The following is a 15936-nucleotide window of genomic DNA, read 5'->3' as shown; positions in this document are numbered from 1 at the left end:
CTTTAGATACAATACTCACTCTTACATCTACATATAGTTGAAGTGTCAAATGACAATAAATCATATTATATGTGATACTTTAGTCAAGACTAATATTTTATGTTTAAAAATAATAAAAACATGCTAAGAGGGCCAGGAATGAACCAATTCAAACAACTTTTAAAAAGCTGTGTATTGTGTGAACTACAGCCAATTATGAAATATTAACTCAGCTGATACTGCCTTACACTGCACCTTGAGCAACTTAACTGGACCAGCCATATAAATACTGTGACTACAAGAGCAGGTCAGAGGCTGAGTATTCTGTGGCGAGTGACTCACCTCCTGACACCCCAAAGCCTTTCCACCATCAACAAGGCACAAGTCAGGAGTGTGATCGAATACTCTCCACTTGCCTGGATGAGTGCAACTCCAACAACACTCAAGAAGCTCGACACCATCCAGGACAAAGCAGCCCGCTTGATTGGCACCCCATCCACCACCCTAAACATTCACTCCCTTCACCACCGGCGCACCGTGGCTGCAGTGTGTACCATCCACAGGATGCACTGCAGCAACTCGCCAAGGCTTCTTCGACAGCACCTCCCAAACCCACAACCTCTACCACCTAGAAGGGCAACGCAGCAGGCACATGGGAACAACACCACCTGCACGTTCCCGTCCAAGTCACAAACCATCCCGACTTAGAAATATATCGCCGTTCCTTCATCGTCGCTGGGTCAAAATCCTGGAACTCCCTACCTAACAGCGCTGTGGGAGAACCTTCACCACACAGACTGCAGCGGTTCAAGGCGGCTCACCACCACCTTCTCAAGGGCAATTAGGGATGGGCAATAAATGCTGGCCTCGCCAGAGATGCCCACATCCCATGAACGAATAAAAAAAGTCCAAATTTCTGCTGTACTGAAAATGTAAATTTGTTTTCAATAGAAATGTATCCTCACCCAGGAACAGTAAGAATACAAAGGCATAGACTGAAAATGAAATGTCACAGATATATACAAAACACACACACACATACACACTTACTACTGAATTTACATTACTTAATTTTAATCTTTCAGTGTGGTTGTAAAAACACATCAACCATGAAGGAAAGGTTCAAACACAAATTATCCCATCAACTCAAAAGTATAACAAACAATAACCATAAAACATTGTTTTTGAGGCTGTAATCAGCACTCTTGCTTCAGGTGGAGCACTCGAGATTTTAAAAATACACTCATACACACTTTTAGCTGAGAGGGGCCTCATAGGCAACACCGCAATAGGTTAGGTAACTTCGTAAATTGCGAGGCGGGTTGATACAATTATCCAACTTCCTTTAGTATTTTGGCTTGAACATACGCCAATCATTTGTCATTCACGATGAAGTAACACCAGGGGTATGGGGAGCTGTTTAAATATTTGACCCTAGCACAGGACAGTAGTGCAGCTGCTCCTGTCTTTACCTGCAGGCATCCTGGGCCCTGGCAATCCTGCACCTCTGCTCCTGTCCAACTTTCACCGAGGAGACTTAGTTCATGGGTTCCCAATAAACCGTTTCATTACCTGAAACCCAAAAGGGGATAAATATCAATAATAAGAACCAGCACCTCGACAGAAAACCACCGTCCTCACCCTTACTGTCGCGTCACCGAACAACCCTCGGATTTAGTCCCCGTTTAATCAACGACAGACACGGAGCAGGCCTGGACCCGCACCGAATGTCAGCGGGGGCCTGTCACAAGAACCCAACCCAACCCGGCTGACGAACCTAATCTCTGCTTGCGGCCGGCCGGCCGGCCTGCCAGCCCCTTGCTCTCTCTCGCCGCTCCTCCGCCTCCTGACTCCGGGGCAGTTTCTTTTTCCTGAACTTTCTTAACCTGAATAAAACATTCCGCTAAAGCTCCCGGAACGATCTGAAAACACTTCCGGTGACGGGGCGGGACTTCCTGTTCGCCCTCACGAATGGGCGGGGCCGAGGCAGAGTGACGGGAGGAGTGAGGCGGTCGGCCTTCTGTCCAACTCTTTTTACTTTGGAAGCTTCCAGTTTCATTTGAAAATCTCGCTTGAGACTATTTCATGTTTGAAGTCAATGAAGGGAAATTCTGTAAAATGTGTCTCAATGGGGATTCCCCCGTTTTATGATTTATTTATTGGGGGAAGAAAAGGAGGAGGAACAGCAGGCAGCCCAGGACGCCAAGCACATAAAAGCGGCACTCCAGGAGATCGAGACCCTCCGTCTGATACCCAGTCACCACGATGTACAGCCGCCGAATATCATTCCTCAGTATGCCCATGGAGTTGTGTGTCAGAAGGTTTCTGTGGGATGTGTGCAGATGTTTCTAGAGTTGAAACTTAGGAACTTAGGAATATAGGAACAGGAGTAGGCCATTCAGCCCGTCGAGCCTGTTTCGCCATTCAATTATATCATGGCTGATCTACTACTACTCCTACTGTACCGTAACTCTTAATACCCTTGCCTAACAAAAATCTATCAATCTCAATTTTGAAATTTTCTATTGTCGTAGCCTCAACAGCTTTTTGGGAGAGAGTTACAGATTTTCACTTCCCTTTGTGTGAAGAAGTGCTTGCTGAGGTCACCCCTGAACAGCCTCGCTCTAATTTTAAGGTTATGCCCCCTTGTTCTAGACTCCCACCAGAGGAAATACTCTATCTACCCTATCGAAACCTTTAATCATCTTAAACACTTCAATGAGTTCACGCCTTAATCTATACTCAAGGGAATACAAGCCTAGTCTATGCAACCTGTCCTCATAATTTAACCATTTTAGCCCCAGTATCATTCTGATGAATCTGCGCTGCACCCCCTCTAAGGCCAATATATCCTTCCTGAGGTGCGGTGCCCAGAACTGAATGCAGTACTCCAGATGGGGTCTAACCAGAACTCTGTGCACCCCTTGAGATGAAGGCGAACATTCCATTAGCCTTTTAAATTATTTTTTGTACCTGTCCACTAACTTTTAGTGATGTCTGTACTTGGACCCCTAAATCTCTCTGCTTATCCACAGTTTCTAGCTTCTCAACATTTAGAAAATACTCAAATCTATCTTTCTTTGGTCCAAAGTGGATGACCTCACACTTTCCCACATTGAACTCCATCTGCCACAGTTTTACCCACTCACTTAATCTATCAATGTTCCTTTGCAACTTTCTCCAAGATGTTCTGCATTGTAGCGAAGCCCTCCCTGATACTGCTGCAAAGGATGGCATTGAATTCTACTCTAGTTATCTGCCGCACATCTTTGGAGAATCTTTGCAGTGCCTTCATATGATGTTAATGCTCTACAATCTTTTGTAAGGCAGGATCATCATCATCATCAATAACCAGGGCCTGGCATCTGCTAAGCCTTTAGGTACTTCATGCTCCACCTTCAATACTTCATCCTCTGGCATCCTTGTACATTGTGAATAACCCTATGGTCAATTCCTCATCTAGACTATTATATCATCCAAGTTAACCTATTGGACTGTGATTACAACTGTGTTCACAATGGAGACAGATAGGGGGTTATTTTCAACTGCCAGCCACCCATTTCTCACCTGAAGAACGTGTGGCCAGCAGTTGAAAATTGGGGGGAGGGGGGCACCTCAGCTGTCCCTTGACGCCCAAAGCTCGCCCGATCCAATTTTCAGGTGGGCCTGTAAATGGACAAGCTGCTCGCCTATCCGTTTCCGGTAGAAGGCTGCTGAAATATCCAAGTTGGGATCCTATGCCGATTATAAGACACCAATTGCAATTGTAAGGTAAAAATGGGTGGAACTTGTGCCACATTCACATCGCCCATTTGTATCAGATATTGAGTGGCCTAACCAACGGTCTGTAAAGGGACCGCTGAAAGCCATTCAAAAAATGGCCCAGGAAATGTTTAATATTTTTTGTGGGGCCAGAAGAACCAGGACTGCTTGTGAGGCCCCGAACCTCCCCTTACTATCACCCCCCCATCCCACACCGAGATTGCACAATCTTTTCCATCATGACATAAGAATGCTTCTTACTGTCAGTCACAGAATGCTTGTTATTGTCAAAGAAATGCTTGTTACTGTCAGTCACATAATTCTTGTTATTGTCAAAGGAATGCTTGTTACTGTCAGTCACATAATGTTGAATTTGACAACTATTTGAGACTTCTCATCACTTTCGTTATGTAATTCCCACAGAAGTAGTGAGGATTCAACAGGCACGCATGTATTGCAGGATATTGTATCCATTTAATTGATATCTTCCGTGAACAACAACAACAACTTGCTTTTATATAGCACCTTTAACATATTAAAACGTCCCAAGGTGCTTCACAGGAGCATTATCAGACAAAATTGGACACTGAGCTACATAAGGAGATATTAGGACAGGTGACCAAAAGCTTGGCCAAAGAGATAGGTTTTAAAGAGAGTCTTAAAGGAGGAGAGAGATTACAGATCATCTAGTGCACAGGATGATACCCTTAGATTTGTGAATGCACTTTTAGGATAAATATCAGTCTACTATCTGAAATGCAAGAAACATACATTACTGGCAGCTTCCAGCTATAGCACTTACCTTTGCTGAGATTTTGAAGTTATTAAACCTGATCCTGCTTTGGAGGGGTCGGAAAGGAGTGGGGGCTAGGAAGTTGCCATTCAGTACCTGTGCCATTTCTTTCCACATCATCCTAGCTCCAATATTAATAGGTCTCTTGCCTCCCATTCCCTCTATTCCATCCTCCCCCATGCCTAATTTCAGTTTGAACAATATTTATGTCACTCTCTGAGCAGTTTTGAGTCTTCCTCCTGGTTCCTTTTTGATCTATGGTTTTAAACTGCTGCATGCCAGTTCTGTTTGAAGAACAGTCCAGCTTTAAATACAGCATACTGCACCCTTGAGTACTTCCTCTGCACTCTCCATGTTTTTTCTGGCCCTCCCATTGTAATTGGCCGATTTCTGGGAGGAAATGTGCCTTTGCCCCATCCAGCAATATTGTAATTAGCTGATCCCAGGTTTTCCAGTGGAGGGTCAGCGTCATGGCGATTGAATGGGCGGAAAAGCTCCATGTTCGCACCCAGGTAGCAGACCACAGGACTCGGAATTTAGGTCCTTATTGGTTATGTAGATAGAGAGTTATGTAGATATTGGTTACTTTTACACAGAAATACTTCAACTTGAGATGCAAAGATCCAGTCTAATGATGGTTCAAACAAACTTTTCAAATACTGCCTAGTTTCTAGTTGGCAACTTCTTTATAACAATTGGTAATTACATACAGGATGTATCTTAATTTGTCTCATGCCTGGAACATTGATTTACTGTAGCATACCGATGAATAGACTGAAGAAAGGACTTGATTTATTCTGCAATTTACTGGAAAAAACAGTAAGGAGAAATAATAAAATGTATTTCCCACAAAGAATTTCAACTGTTGTACATTTTTTTAAAAGCATATCAATGACAAAATTGAAAGATGTAGTAAAGGGGTACATGCTAGGGCAAAAAGACTGTTCCAATCAAATATCTGTGCTGTTAGATATTTCTGGATTATGCTGGCAATGCCATCAACACATTTCCATTGTAAATAGAAGCAGTCCAGAATTTAATATGTAGAGATAGATTTATATCCATTTTAAAAAGCATATTAAAAATTAATCAAGAATTATCAAAAATATGAAGACATGATGAATCAATATGTCTGCCATGTGAAATTATATTTCAGAATTATAAATAATGTGTTGATAAAATGAATTATGATAACAGGCACATTTCCCCCTTCTGCCCTTTGATTGAATTGAGTTATTTTTTCTGCATATTTCTGCATACATGGTCTGTTTATATACATATATCAATGTTTAATTATGCCCCTTAGGGAATAAATTCTTCATAGAATGCCCTTGTCAGTAGTGATATTTCAACATGAGCTAAATGATAATACTGATTATTTCTATTGTTCTACCATAGCCACAACGAAAGTATTCATACACATTAATTCCCAATGCAGCAATCATTTTCAACTTTAATTTTAATAAGAACTTCTTCTTACAAAAATACAATTGAGATCATGAATAAGTACATGATTTATTTCTGATGCAATTTATTTTTTACAAAGATGCTGACAGGTTTCACATACTTGTTTGCCAGCTAACACTAATGGCTATTGTTGGTTTGTCATGTTGTCAACCACACATACAACAGATTGCATGCATGCGGCCACATTTCAGACAATTAGAAAACATCACTCCTAACATTAAAATGCAGAAAGAGTGTTTTCTTTTCAATGGAAAAGAACTATAATTTATCAATCTGATTTCTGCCTGCATCCTGTGACAGAATTTCAATATTGTGTGGTTATCTATAGTCAGTATTTTACAGCCTCTTCTCATCTGTAACCATATTTTGATTACCTCCAGCAAACTTAGAAAGATTAGAAGGCGATATAGGTCTGTCATATTACTTGATTGCACTCTCATCATACTTTCATCTCCAATAGAATTCCAGTTTGTAATTTATACAATGGACCCAATTTGGTATGTTGTTTGATAAAGATGAAATCTTAGTGCTGACGCTTGATTACGCTTGTATTCACATCATCATTTTATATTTATCAACTACTGACTGTAAATATTGTATATAAATTACTCCACAGTAAGACTGAAGATACACTGTTGAGACAAAGTAGAGGGATCTTTATTCTGCATCTAACTCATATTATACCTGTGATGTGGAGATGCCGGTGATGGACTGGGGTTGTAAACAATTTTACAACACCAAGTTATAGTCCAACAATTTTATTTTAAAATCCACAAGCTTTCGGAGGCTTCCTCCTTCCTCAGGTGAATGTGGAAATCATATTATACCTGAACTGGGAGTGTTAGATGCTGACTTTGAAAGATAGATTTTCTGGTAAGTTACAGCCAATTAACTGGCATAAAGTGGGCAAAAACAATCAGAAAAATTTATACATATGAACTTTATGGGTAAATATAGGTCTACTGACTGAAAAGTACAAAATTTAGCACCCCACTCAATTTTCTGGGCTGGTTTTGTATCAATCCCAAAAGCACTCTGCAGTAAAAAAAAAGCCCCTAATTACATTATTTAGATGTTCATACAATTCCCCAATGTTTACACCAGTACAGTGCTCAACTATCAACCTGCCCATATAAAATGGTGTAACATGCGCTGTTTATGGGATGGCATATGAAAAGCATCACCGAAAGAATTGTAGAAGCATTTTGAGGCTATTTCTGAATTTTTTTCATTTTCTCCTCTGTTTCTAAATTATTGGTCATGATGCCTTGAGACAAGTATTCTGGCACTGCCGTTTTTCAGTACATCCACAATATTGGCACAATGGGTTTCTCAATGAAAATGCCACTTTTCTTAAGTATTTTTTTGCGAGGAAGAAGCAGAGTAGCTTTGGACGGATGGCCAACAGGTCAAGCTGCAGCAGAGGCAGACTGTGTCAATTTGCTTATAACCTCCCATCCATGTTTACAGGCAGAGGCTCATGAACCCGGATGACTGTGCAGAACTAGCTACAAAGGTTCCCCATCAGCAGACAGCCTGGTGCAGAGCTGTGCCATCTGTTGCGAGGACACGTGTAGCTAACATACACTACGGGGCTGGCATAGTAAGTATCATTAACAGTCAGCTGTGCCCTGCAGCCCTCTTCTCCCTCAATCTGGGCACTCCGTAATGGGAGAGTGCCACTTTTCTCATTACCATCTCATTCCACAACATCTCCACTTCACAGAGTTGGAATACATAAGAACATAAGAAATAGGAGCAAGAGTAGGCCATACGGCCCCTTGAGCCTGCTCCGTCATTCAATAAGACCATGGTTGATCTTTGAACTCAACTCTGCTTTCCCGCCCGATCCCCATATCCCTTGATTGTCCTAGAGTCCAAAAATCTATCTATCTCAGCCTTGAATATACCCAACGACTCAGCATCCATAGCCCTCTGGGGTAGAGAATTCCAAAGATTCACAACCCTCTGAGTGAAGAAATTCCTCCTCATCTCAGTCTTAAGTGGCCAACCCTTTAACCTGAGACTATGCCCCCTAGTTCTAGACTCTCCAGCCAGGGGAAACAACCTCTCAGCATCTACCCTGTCAAGCCCCCTCAGAACCTTATATGTTTCAATGAGATCACCTCTCATTCTTCTAAACTCCAGCGAGTATAGGCCCATTCTAATCAATCTCTCCTTATAGCACAACCATCTCATCCCAGGAATCAATCCAGTGACCCTTTGTTACACCACCTCTAAGGCAAGTATATCCTTCCTTAGATAAGGAGACCAAAACTGTGCGTAGTAGCCAGGTGTGGCCTCACCAAAGCCCTATAGAATTGTAGTAAGATGTCCTTCTTGCCAACTCACTTAACCTGCCTATATCCCTTGGCAGACTCTATGTGTCCTCTTTGCAGCTTACTTTTCCACCTAGCTTTGTATCGTCAGCAAACTTGGATATGTTACACTCGGTCCCTTCATCAAACTCATCAATATAGATTGTAAATAGCTGAGGCCCAAGCACCGATCCTTGAGATGTTACAGCCTGCCTATCACTACTTTCTGTTTTTTGTCCGTTGACCAATCCTCTATCCATGCTAATATATTACCCTCAATCCCTTGAGCCCTTGCCTTGCTTAACAACCTTTTATGTGGCATCTTATCAAATGCCTTTTGAAAATACAAATATACTACATCCACTAGTTCCCCTTTATCCACCCTGCTAGTTACATCCTTAAAAAACTCTAATAAATTTGTCAAACACGATTTCCCTTTCATAAAACCAGGTTGAATCTGCCTAATCATATTATGATGTAAACTTCCCCATCCTCAATGATGGCGGAGTCCAGCACGTGAGTGCAAAAGACAAGGCTGAAGCGTTTGCAACCATCTTCAGCCAGAAGTGCCAAGTGGATGATCCATCTCTGCCTCCTCTTGATATCCCCACCATCACAGAAGCCAGTCTTCAGCCAATTCGATTCACTCTACGTGATATTAAGAAACGGCTGAGTGCACTGGACACAGCAAAGGCCATCGGCCCCGACAACATCCCAGCTGTATTGCTGAAGACTTGTGCTCCAGAACTAGCTGCGCCTCTAGCCAAGCTGTTCCAGTACAGTTACAACACTGGCATCTACCCGACAATGTGGAAAATTGCCCAGGTATGTCCTGTCCACAAAAAGCAAGTCAAATCCAATCTGGCCAATTACCGCCCCATCAGTCTACTCTCAATCATCAGCAAAGTGATGGAAGGTGTCGTCGACAGTGCTATCAAGTGGCACTTACTCACCAATAACCTGCTCACCGATGCTCAGTTTGGGTTCCGCCAGGACCACTCGGCTCCAGACCTCATTACAGCCTTGGTCCAAACATGGACAAAAGAGCTGAATTCCAGAGGTGAGGTGAGAGTGACTGCCCTTGACATCAAGGCTGCATTTGACCGAGTGTGACACTAAGGAGGCCTAGTAAAATTGAAGTCAATGGGAATCAGGAGGAAAACTCTCCAGTGGCTGGAGTCATACCTAGCACAAAGGAAGATGGTAGTGGTTGTTGGAGGCCAACCATCTCAGCCCCAGGACATTGCTGCAGGAGTTCCTCAGGGCAGTGTCCTAGGCCCAACCATCTTCAGCTGCTTCATCAATGACCTTCTCTCCATCACAAGGTCAGAAATGGGGATGTTCACTGATGATTGCACAGTGTTCAGTTCCATTCACAACCCCTCAGATAATGAAGCAGCCCGAGCCCGCATGCAGCAAGACCTGGACAACATCCAGGCTTCGGCTGATAAGTGGCAAGTAACATTCGCGCCAGACAAGTGCCAGGCAATGACCATCTCCAACACGAGAGAGTCTAACCACCTCCCCTTGACATTCAATGGCATTACCATCGCCGAATGCCCCACCATCAACATCCTGGGGGTCACCATTGACCAGAAACTTAACTGGACCAGCCATATAAATACTGTGGCTACAAGAGCAGGTCAGAGGCTGGGTACTCTGCTGCGAGTGACTCATCTCCTGACTCCCCAAAGCCTTTCCACCATCTACAAGGCACAAGTCGGGAGTGTGATGGAATACTCTCCACTTGCCTGGATGAGTGCAGCTCCAACAACACTCAAGAAGCTCGACACCATCCAGGACAAAGCAGCCCACTTGTTTGGCACCCCATCAACCACCCTAAATATTCACTCCCTTCACCACCGTTCATGGGATGTGGGCGTCGCTGGCAAGGCCAGCATTTATTGCCCATCCCTAATTGCCCTTGAGAAGATGGTAGTGAGCCGCCTTCTTGAACTGCTGCAGTCCGTGGGTGAAGGTTCTCCTACAGTGCTGTTAGGTAGGGAGTTCCCAGGATTTTGACCCAGCGACGATGAAGGAACAGCGATATATTTCCAAGTCGGGACGGTGAGTGACTTGGAGGGGAACGTGCTGGTGGTGTTGTTCCCATGTGTCTGCTGCCCTTTTCCTTCTAGGTTGCAGGTTTGGGAGGAGCTGTCGAAGAAGCCTTGGCGAGTTGCTGCAGTGCATCCTGTGGATGGTACACACTGCAGCCGCAGTGCGCCGGTGGTGAAGGGAGTGACTGTTTAGGGTGGTGGATGGGGTGCCAATCAAGTGGGCTGCTTTGTCCTGGATGGTGTCGAGGTTCTTGAGTGTTGTTGGAGCTGCATTCATCCAGGCAAGTGGAGAGTATTCCATCACACTCCCGACTTGTGCCTTGTAGATGGTGGAAAGGCTTAGGGGAGTCAGGAGGTGAGTCACTCGCCACATAATACACAGACTCTGACCTGCTCTTGTAGCCACAGTATCTATGTGGCTGGTCCAGTTCAGTTTCTGGTCAATGGTGACCCCTCGGATGTTGATGGTGGGGGATTCGACGATGGTAATGCCGTTGAATGTCAAGGGGAGGTGGTTCGACTCTTTCTTGTTGGAGATGGTCATTGCCTGACACTTGTCTGGCATGAAGGTTACTTGCCACTTATCAGCCCAATCCTGGATGTTGTCCAGGTCTTGTTGCATGCAGGTACGGACTGCTTCATTATCAGAGGGGTTGCGAATGGAACGGAACACTGTGCAATCATCAGTGAACATCCCTATTTCTGACCTTATGATGGAGAGAAGGTCATTGATGAAGCAGCTGAAGATGGTTGGGCCTAGGACACTGCCCTGAGGAACTCCTGCAGCAATGTCCTGGGGCTGAGATGATTGGCCTCCAACAACCAACTTATCCAATTCCCTTTTGAAAGCCACAATTGAATCTGCCTCCACCACCCTGGTTGGGCCTCTATACATTGGAGTTTGGAAGAATGAGAGGTGATGTTATTGAAACATATAAGATCCTGAGGGGACTTGAAGGGGTAGATGCTGAGAGAATGTTTCCTCTTGTGGAAGAGACTAGAACTAAGGGCCACAGTTTAAAAATAAGGGGTCTTCCATTTAAGACGATGATGAGGAGAGCGGTGGATGCAGGGTCATTGAATAGTTTTAAGGCTAAGTTAGATAGATTCCTGATTAACAAGGAAGTCAAAGGTTATATGGGTAGATGGGAAAGTACGGTTGAGGTCACAATCAGATCAACAATGATCTTATCAAATATCAGAGCAGGCTCGAGGGGCCAAATGGCCTACTCCTGCTCTTAATTCGTATGTTCGTATGTACCCCCTCAGGCAGTGCATTCCAGGTCACAACCACTCATTGTGTAAAAAAGTTTTTTCCCATGTGGCGTTTGGTTCTTTTGCCAATCACCTTAAACCTATATCCTCTGGTTCACGACCACTCTGCCAATGGGAACAGTTTACATAAGAACATAAGAAATTGGAGCAGGAGTAGGCCAATCGGCCCCTCGAGCCTGCTCCGCCATTCAATAAGATCATGGCTGATCTGATCCCAACCACAAATCTAAAGAACACAAGAAGTCGGAGCAGGACCCGGCCACATAGCCCCTGGGCCCTCTCCGCCACCCACAGGGCATTGACCGATCCGAACTCAGCTTCATGTCCAATTTCCTGCCCGCTCCCCATAACCCCTAATTCCCTTTACTTCTAGGAAACTGTCTATTTCTGTTTTAAATTTATCTAATGATGTAGCTTCCACAGCTTCCTGGGGCAGCAAATTCCACAGACCGACCACCCTCTGAGTGAAGAAGTTTCTCCTCATCTCAGTTTTGAAAGAGCAGCCCCTTATTCTAAGAAGATGCCCCCTAGTTCTAGTTTCACCCATCTTTGGGAACATCCTTACTGCATCCACCCGATCAAGACCCTTCACAATCTTATATGTTTCAATAAGATCGCCTCTCATTCTTCTGAACTCCAATGAGTAGAGTCCCAATCTACTCAACCTCTCCTCATATGTCCGCCCCCTCATCCCCGGGATTAACCGAGTGAACCTTCTTTGTACTGCCTCGAGAGCAAGTATGTCTTTTCTTAAGTATGGAGACCAAAACTGTATGCAGTATTCCAGGTGCGGTCTCACCAATACCTTATATAACTGCAGCAATACCTCCTTGTTTTTATATTCTATCCCCCTAGCAATAAAAGCCAACATTCCGTTGGCTTTCTTGATCACCTGCTGCACCTGCATACCAACTTTTTGATTTTCTTGCACTAGGACCCCCAGATCCCTTTGTACTGCAGTACTTTCCAGTCTCTCGCCATTAAGAAAATAACTTGCTCTCTGATTTTTCCTGCCAAAGTGCATAACCTCACATTTTCCAATATTATATTGCATCTGCCAAATCTCCGCCCACTCACCCAGCCTGTCTATATCCCCTTGCAGGTTTTTTATGTCCTCCTCACTCTCTACTTTCCCTCCCATCTTTGTATCATCTACTCTCTATCTACTCTGTCCAGACCTTTGATGATTTTGAATACCTCTATCAAATCTCGTCTGAACCTTCTCTGCTCTAAGGAGAACAACCCCAGCTTCTTCGCCTATGCACATAACTGAAGTCCCACATCCCTGGAATCATTCTAGTAAATCTCTTCTGCACCCTCTCTAAGGCCTTCACATCCTTCCTAAAGTGCGGTGCCCAGAACTGGACAGAATACTCCAGTTGTGGCCGAAACAGTGTTTTATAAAGGTTCATCATAACCTCCTTGCTTTTGTACTCTATGCCTCTATTTATAAAGTCCAGGATCCCGTATGCTTTCTTAACCACTTTCTCAACCTGCCCTGCCACCTTCAATGATTTGTGCTCAGATACCCCCAGATCTCTTTGTTCCTGCGCTCCTTTTAGAATTGTACCCTTTAGTTTATATTGCCTCTCCTCATTCTTCCTACCGAAATGTATCACTTCACACTTTTCTGCATTGAATTTCATCTGCCACGTGTCCGCCCATTCCACCAGCCTGTCTATCTCCTCTTGAAGTCTATCACTATCCTCCTCACTGTTCACTACCCTTCCAAGTTTTGTGTCCTCTGCAAGTTTTGAAATTGTGCCCTGTACACCCAAGTCCAAGTCAATAATATTTATCAAAAAAAGCAATGGTCCCAGTACTGATCCCTGAGGAACACCACTGTATACCTCCCTCCAGTCTGAAGAACAACCGTTCACCACTACTCTCTGTTTCTTATTACTTAGCCAATTTTGTATCCATGCTGCCACTGCCCCCTTTATTCCATGGGCATCAACATTGATGACAAGCCTATTTTGTGGTACTTTATCAGACGCCTTTTGTAAGTCCATATACACCACATCAACTGCATTGCCCTCATCGACCCTCTCGGTTACCTCATCAAAAACTCAGTCAAGTTGGTTATGCATGATTTGCCTTTAACAAATCCGTGCTGGCTTTCCTTAATTAATCCACACTTGTCCAAGTGACTGTTACTTTTGTCCTGGATTATCGTCTCTAAAAGTTTCCCCACTACTGAGGTTAAACTGACTGGCCTGTCATTGCTGGGTTTATCCATATACACTTCTTTGAACAAGGGTGTAACATTTGCAATTCTCCAGTCCTCTGGCACCACCCCTGTATCTAAAGATGATTGGAAGATTATAGCCAGTACCTCCGCAATTTCCACCCTTGCTTCCCTCAGCAACCTAGGATGCATCCCATCCGGACCGGGTGACTTATCTACTTTAAGTACAATCAGCCTTTCTAGAATCTCCTCTTTATCAATTTTTAGCATATCCAGTATCTCACCTATCTCTTCACTTACTGTGATTTTGGTAGCATCTTCTTCCTTGGTAAAGACAGATGCAAAGTACTCATTTAGTATCTCGGCCATACCCTCTACCTCCATGAGTAGATCTCTTTTTTGGTCCCTAATTGGTCCCACCCCTCCTCTTACTACCCGTTTACTGTTTACAAGATGTTTGGATTCCCTTTTATGTTGGCCGCCAGTCTGTTCTCATACTCCCTCTTTGCCCCTCTTACTTCCTTTCTCGCCTCCCCTCTGAACTTTCTATATTCAGCCTGGTTCTCACTTGTATTATGAACCTGACATCTGTTGTACACCCCTTTTTTCTGCTTCATCTTACTCTCTATTGCTTTTGTCATCCAGGGGGCTCTGGTTTTAGTTACCCTACCTTTCCCCCTCGTGGGAATGTACCTAGACTGTCCCTGAACCATCTCCTCCTTAAAGGCCGCCCATTGTTCATTTACAGTTTTGCCTTTGATTCTAATTTACCCGGGCCAGATCTGTTCTCATCCCATTGAAATTGGCCCTCCTCCAATTGTGTATTTTTACTTTAGAGTGGTTCACGTCCTTTTCCATAGCTATTCTAAACCTTATGATACTATGATTGCTGTTCCCTAAATGTTCCCCACTAACACTTGCTCCACTTGGCCCACCTTATTTCCCAGAACCAGATCCAGCAATTCCTCCTTCCTCATTGGGCCGGAAACGTACTGGTCAAGAAAGTTCCCCTGAACACACTTCAAAAAATCCTCACCCTCTATGCCCGTTATATTACTATCCCAGACTAAATTAGGATTGTTGAAGTCCCTCATTATCACTACTCTATGGTTCTTGTACATCTCTGTAATTTCCCTGCAAATTTGCTCCTCTATATCCTTCCCACTAGTTGGTGGACTATAGAATACACCCAGTTATGTAATGGCACTTCTATTGTTTCTTAACTCTAACCAAATAGATTCTGTCCTTGACCCCTTCAGTCCATCCTCTCTCTCCAGCACTGCAATATTTTCCTTAATCAATGCTGCCACCCCCCTCCTTTCTTTCCTTCCCTATCTTTCCTGAACACCTTGTATCCAGGAATACTTAGTACCTAATTCTGCCCTTTTTTGAGCCAGGTCTCCATTATTGCCACATCATATTCCCATGTGGCTAATTGCGCCTGCAGCTCACCAAACTTGTTTACCACACTTCGTGCATTTACATATGTGCACTGTAAACCTATCTTAGACCTTCTATTCTTTCTTACTCTGATCCCATCTAATACCGTACTATTTCTTACTCTAGTGCTATCTGTCTCTCCTAATCCTTTGTGCACCTTGTTTCTCTTTGCCAATGCTACATCCGGGTGCCCATCCCCCTGCCAAATTAGTTTAAACCCTCCCCCATAGGACTAGTGGACCTCCCCGCAAGGACATTGGTCCCAGCTCTGTTGAGGTGAAACCTGTCCAGTCTGTACATGCCAGATGTGTTGCACCTAAAGTGAACCTGATACATGCCTAAAGTGGAAAAGTATTTCATTTCTCCAGTGTTTCATCTTGATGAGCACTGAAAAGTTAACTTAAAAGAAATTTCCAATTCCAAGTTACAACAGAACCTTGATAACCCATCCAAAATGGATAATCCAGCACAGGAGTGTGTTTAAACAAGCAGACTTTGTATTGATTTTAAAGTAATCAATTCTGCTGAAATCAATGCTGTGGAGCCTGCTGGCATAATCATTAGAAGTGAGCACACAGGGCGCTAAATTGAGCCGTGTGGCACCCGTTGTTTTGGTGCTACACGGCCTCCCGAAGTGCCAAGATGGCATCTTGGCTG

At 43.9% G+C, this 15936-nt stretch overlaps 1 protein-coding gene across 8 annotated transcripts in view; it reads right to left on the bottom strand.

Moving 5' to 3' along the window:
• Positions 1-1921, bottom strand: part of efr3a (EFR3 homolog A (S. cerevisiae)) — a 222738-nt gene extending 220817 nt beyond the window's left edge. For all 8 annotated transcript variants that reach the window (XM_067979759.1, XM_067979758.1, XM_067979757.1 and 5 more), the window contains exons 1-2: positions 1757-1921; positions 1452-1551 (exon numbers count right to left, since the gene is read on the bottom strand). Coding sequence is in view for 1 of the 8 variants with exons in the window: in XM_067979764.1 (XP_067835865.1) it covers positions 1452-1461 (10 nt within the window). In the remaining 7 variants the exon portion in view is untranslated. The remainder of the gene's footprint in view (positions 1-1451; positions 1552-1756) is intronic.
• Between the last annotated feature and the right edge of the window lie 14015 nt (positions 1922-15936).

The sequence above is a fragment of the Heptranchias perlo genome, chromosome 3 (genome assembly GCF_035084215.1).
Source record: "Heptranchias perlo isolate sHepPer1 chromosome 3, sHepPer1.hap1, whole genome shotgun sequence".
NCBI lineage: Eukaryota > Metazoa > Chordata > Chondrichthyes > Hexanchiformes > Hexanchidae > Heptranchias > Heptranchias perlo.
This window is presented reverse-complemented; position numbering and strand designations above follow the sequence as displayed.